The 6000-nt window shown below is 33.4% G+C and overlaps 1 protein-coding gene across 1 annotated transcript in view; it reads right to left on the bottom strand.

Moving 5' to 3' along the window:
• The window catches only part of LOC128641728 (uromodulin-like), a 106461-nt gene extending 101167 nt beyond the window's left edge, over window positions 1-5294 (bottom strand). Inside the window, exons 1-3 of the mRNA XM_053694253.1 lie at window positions 5144-5294; window positions 3656-3894; window positions 2821-2943 (exon numbers count right to left, since the gene is read on the bottom strand). Coding sequence (XP_053550228.1) covers window positions 2821-2943; window positions 3656-3894; window positions 5144-5258 — 477 coding nt within the window. The 5' untranslated portion in view covers window positions 5259-5294. The remainder of the gene's footprint in view (window positions 1-2820; window positions 2944-3655; window positions 3895-5143) is intronic.
• Between the last annotated feature and the right edge of the window lie 706 nt (window positions 5295-6000).

The following is a 6000-nucleotide window of genomic DNA, read 5'->3' on the forward strand; positions in this document are numbered from 1 at the left end:
ATACGTTTTTTATAAGTCCAGCGAGTGCCTATCTTTTTCTATACTATATATATATATATATATATATATATATATATATATATATATATTATACTGTATATATATATATATATATATATATATAAAATTATGTAATAAAACATCTTTATCCACACTCCTATCTTATAAATGAAAATAGGAGCATATTGTTTTATTTACCGTACTTATTTACTTTTTTAAAAAATATGTAGGTCCTTTTGCTGGGTTTAAGATCACTGCCACAGTGCACCCCCCCCCCATTCTGTGCAGAAAGTCAGACCATACTCCCAGCTGCTTTCCCCAGTGTGTGCCAAGTGCTCACTATACACTGCATGGAAGAGGGGGCAGGACCTCATGCAAGCTCAAGAAAGCTTAATCCCCATGACTGTATACTACATGCTGGGAAACGTAGTCCAGAACCACAGTGGCACAATACTGAGAGGGAAATAATAAATTACAACTTCTAGCATGCTGTGTAATTTCCATCATGCTGTGCTTCTTCCTTTAAAACAGAGTTAGATATTCAGGATGAATAAAAGAAAAAAATAGTTTGGACTCCAAGTGGGGAGATACCCCCTTCCCCCCCACTGACGCCATTGTGCTTGAGATCTCATACTGTATAATGGGCCATTTAAAGTGATGGTTAACTCTCCCCTTTTTAAAAACAGATCTGGAATGTTAGTGATATTTTAGATGGAGTTTAATTCATCAGTTGTAATGAAGATGCGCTATAACTTACTTTTTACTATAGATATAAAATTCAAATACCCCGCGCTCAGCCTCCCCAAAAGTAATTTTTTTCTTGAGCTATTGGTTAAAATTTCTTTCCCCATATTGCACTTTTGTTGTAGCTAGAGCGCTGATTTGACAACAATTCAAACCGTTAGCTCACAGAAATATTGACTTTAGAAGTTGGCGGTGAGGTGCGGGTTATTTGAATTTCATATCTTTATTAATAAATAAGTTATAGCGCATCTTAATTACAACTGATTAATTAAACTCCATTGGTTTAGGGTTTAATAGTGTAGCAGAGTAGTTTGCAATATGGGGTGTCAGTTTAGGGTTTTATAGTGTAGCTGAGTAGTTTGCAATGTGGGGGTGTGTCAGTTTAGAAGTTAATAGTGTAGCGGAGTAGTTTTTGATACATCTTAGAATCTATTATTTTCTAGAGTTGCTAATCAGGAGCCAAATAAAGACAATGCTAAACAAAACAGTGTTCCAAACTAATGTAATAGCATCATTTTGTAAACTTAAAGTGAATGTAAAGTCAAGCCTACTGCCTCATGGCATTGTATAGACTTTTAAAAATGAGACAGAGTTTAATTCATGAAATGTTTTATATTTATTTATTTTCTGAAATGTTTAGCTTTTTACCCCTCCGCCGATAAGCGCAGCTCTCCTGCCCGCTATATTGTCTAATTGATTGACAGATGATGATTGCTAAAACAACTAATCCTTGTTTCCCCCCCCCCCCCCCCCCCGGGGCATTCAGCCCCTTTGCATAAACATCACGGCCCGGGGGGGAAACAAGAATTAGTTGTTTTAACAATCGTCATCTGTCAATCAATTAGACACACTATAGCTGGCAGGAGAGCTGCGCTTATCGGCGGAGGGGTAAAAAGCTAAACATTTCTGAAAATAAATAAATAAATATAAAACATTTCATAAATTAAACTTTGCCACATTTTCAAAAGTCTATACAATGCCGTGAGGTAGCAGGCTTAACCTTACATTCACTTTAAATGCACATTGTAACTTTAAAAATAGTTTGGTTTCCTAGAACTGGAAAACCACTCAAAAAACTATTAGCGTATGTAACACTTTTTCTTCTTGGTACACCTGGTCTCTTACCATGAAAGCTTACTGAAGTAGGCTTACAAATGTGCACGTCTTGAACACTATATGACAGGACTGAGTGTAGCAATGTTGTACCTGCAACCTGTAGAGGGAGCATTAAAGTACAGTAGTTTGTATGGTTAAACTCTATGATAAAGTTAGGCAGTGAATATGACAGCTGTATAGCTAGAAGCACTGTTTAATAAAGATGACTATACATAAATTGATAGTGTGTCTATCTTTGGACAGGAGACATGCAAACAGTGTGTGATGTAATAGTAAGTGAAGGTAGAGCTGTGGGGTTCTCTGCTGTCAAATGGCTTTTCCAGCTGCATCACCTTTTACAGGGTGCTTGAATAACATAACACACTGCTGCCATATAGAGCTCCGAGCATGTGCAGCATTTACCGCTATATGCCCTCATGGAAAGTGTTTGTTTATTTTTTAGTTAAACTGATCGCTTTATTTTTGCAGAGAGTGTGAAGTCCTCTGTGATTATTATTATTCCTTTGGCTGGGACTGATCTACTAAGGGCAAATATTTTAACATCTCACTCACCAGTTCTTTTTTGAGGATTGTAAAATAAGGACTTTTCAACACTTGATAAGGTGGTGTTTCAGATGAAAAGTGTTTTCCTTGGAAATGTTAATGTAGACTTTTATATTGTCTCTTTATGAAAATGGAATTAATAGATTTCTTCTCATTCTCCCTCTTTTCATGTTATGATATTTTCCTGAAATAATTCTTGAGTGCTTCATTTGATACCACTTTTGGATCATATATTTTTTAAATGATGACGTATTTATAAATTGGTATACATAGATGAATATATTTATTTTAATAGTTCTGTAGTATTTTCTCAGTTCTCAAATATTCTGGTTACCAATTCAACAAGGAAAGATACAAACACTTTCAGGGATATGCTATAAAAATACACATTATTTCCTTTTAAAAAATGTTACTTACTTTGCCAATATCTGAAAGTTCAACTTGAAATACATGTCCAAAACTCCAAGATGAAATGTTTCGGTAAATTAAGAACTGGGGATCGTTTATTGTTAAGCAAAGGCCAGTGATAACAAATATTACCTAGAAAAAACATCATTACAAATGAAATGACTCCAAATGGACACATTCTACTAATTTTAGCTCACAAAGCTTGGGAAAAATTCAACTTTATTCCTGATCAATAACTTAAAGTGAATGTAAACTTAAACGAATTAAAGCCCAGCATGAAATAATAATCTTAAAAAAGCGGTACTTTAATTAATTAAAGTTTACAAAGACACTTAAAAAAAAAATATACCTTTGCGTTATGGATAACATAACGCTGATCCTCCGCCTGCAGCTCCTGCTTTCATTAGCAAATCAATTATGAATCCAGCTTCCTCCAATCATTGCGTGTCCCACAAGCTGGACGCCAAAGGGGGCACACAACGATTGGAAGAAGCCAGATTCATCATTGATCTGCTAATGAAAGCAGGAGCTGCGGGTGGAGGATCGGCGTTATGCTTACCATAATGCAAAGGTAAGTATTTTTAACAATAAGCGTCTTTTAATGAATTAAAGTGCCCCTGTTTTTAAGATTATTATTTAAAAATGGGCTTTAATTCATTAAAGTTAACAATAACTTTAAACTTGAAAGATAGGTAATTTACTTTATCAACAGGTTGAGAACATAGAACATAGCAGTTAAACAAATTAGAAAAAATAAATCTAAAAACAATTATGATCTGATGACCAATAGGTTCAGACAAACCATTTCTGCAACCACTGACAAATGTTAAACAAAATAGCATACCTGGGATTTTGTATTATTTAAAAGTAATTGAATGTTTTTTATTCTTTCTACATCTGCATAATCCTTGGCTGATGCATCTGTGAACACTATAATTACAGAATTGTGTGGGGAACTTTTCAAAGCTAATTCAAGGCCCTGCATTGCCAGTTCTGGACAGTCCCCACCTCCAAGAATGAAAAGATTTTGGAAGAAATAATCAAATTCTGTTTTTGAATTAGTGATGTTAACGGGTCCAACATCTGTAAGACAAAAAATACTTTCATTCTTACAATATTCTTACAATAAACATACCTGAAGTGAAAAATATTGAGATTCGTAACATACATACAATTTATTAAATGTGTTTAGTATATTTTACTTCTAATATTGTATATTTTTAAAAAGTTGCTCTAGTTCTGTTGTGCCAGATTTCACAACATTCTTCAACTGCAACACCTTGAAAAAGTAAATATGTAGTTACTCTTATTTAGATAGAAAGATAGACAGATAGATAGATGATAAATAGATAGATAGATAGATAGATAGATAGATAGATAGATAGATAGATAGATGGATAGAGAGAAAGAGAGAGATTGATCATTAGATAAATATAGATAGATAAATAGATAATAGATAGATGATAGATCGATAGATAGATAGATAGATGGATAGAGAGAAAGAGAGAGAAATAAGATAGAGAGAAAGAGATAAATTGATCATTAGATAAATATAGATAGATAAATAGATAATAGATAGATGATAGATCGATAGATAGATGACACCTTGAAAAAGTAAATATGTAGTTACTCTTATTTAGATAGAAAGATAGACAGATAGATAGATGATAGATAGATAGATAGATAGATAGATAGATAGATAGAGAGAAAGAGAGAGAAATAAGATAGAGAGAAAGAGATAGATTGATCATTAGATAAATATAGATAGATAAATAGATAATAGATAGATGATAGATCGATAGATAGATGACACCTTGAAAAAGTAAATATGTAGTTACTCTTATTTAGATAGAAAGAGATAGAGAGATAGAGAGAGAGAGAGAGAGAGAGAGAGAGAGAGAGAGAGAGAGAGAGAGAGAGAGAGAGAGAGAGAGAGAAATTAGATAGAGAGAAAGAGTGAGATAGATAGATAGCTATATGACAGATAGATAGATAGATAGATAGATAGATAGATAGATAGATAGATAGATAGATGATAGATAGATGATAGATGAAAACATCTTGAAAAAGTAAATATGTAGTTAATCTTATTTAGATAGACAAATAGACAGATGATAGATAGATAGATATATAGATAGATAGATAGATAGATAGATAGATAGATAGATAGCATATTGTCACAATATATTGAAAGTATATATTTCCATTTGATGTTTCTATTTTTAGCCAAATTAAATATAAAGATTCTGCTTATGAAAAGATTAGTGTACACTTCCTTTACATTATTACCAATTGATATTTTTATACTATTAGCACTATAAAAAAGTTCTACCTGGGTCATTAAATTGTACCATGGTATATTGCCGTACACCAAGTGGAAATCGCATAGTGATGCTGTCCAGAAGCCACCTATTGACCAATCTTAATTGTGCAATATCATCTGCCATTGAGCCTGTTGTATCCACCAGGTAAGTCAGAGATGTTGACTCTAAAGAAACGACACATCAGTTAGAATATTATATTTTGGAGCTTTATTAGAGTCTATATTAAAGGGATAGTCTACTCTAGAATTTGTATTGTTTAAAAAGATAAATAATCTCTTTGTTACCCATTCCCCAGTTTTGTAAAACCAACACTGTTATATTAATGTACTTTACACCTCTGTGATTACCTTGTATCTAAGCCTCTGCAAACTGCCCCCTTATTTCAGTTCTTTTGACAGACTTGCATTTTATCCAATCAGTGGTGACTCATAAATAACTCCACAGGAGTGAGCACAATGTTATATACATGGCACACATGAACTAGCATTGTCTAGTTGTGAAAACTGTCAAAATGCGCTGAGATAAGAGGCAGCTTTCATGGGCTTAGAAATTAGCATATGAGCCTACCTAAGTTTAGGTTTCAACAATAATAGATAAAAGTAAATTGGAATGTTGTTTAAAATTGCCCAATCTGAATCATGAAAGTTTAATGCTTCTAATGCTTCTAATAATAGCTAAAGCTGTTTCAAAAATGTATTTAAGTATGCACCATGCACCAGCATTTTAAACACAGCACTTGCTGAGAGAGCTTAAAGCGATTGTACCATCTGGTAATGACTCAGTTAATTGTTGACATGATACAAACCCCACTGGTGCTCTGAGCAGCTGCAGTATTTAAAATGCTGGTGCACTGAGAATATCTAGC

This window comes from Bombina bombina, chromosome 11, assembly GCF_027579735.1.
Source record: "Bombina bombina isolate aBomBom1 chromosome 11, aBomBom1.pri, whole genome shotgun sequence".
NCBI lineage: Eukaryota > Metazoa > Chordata > Amphibia > Anura > Bombinatoridae > Bombina > Bombina bombina.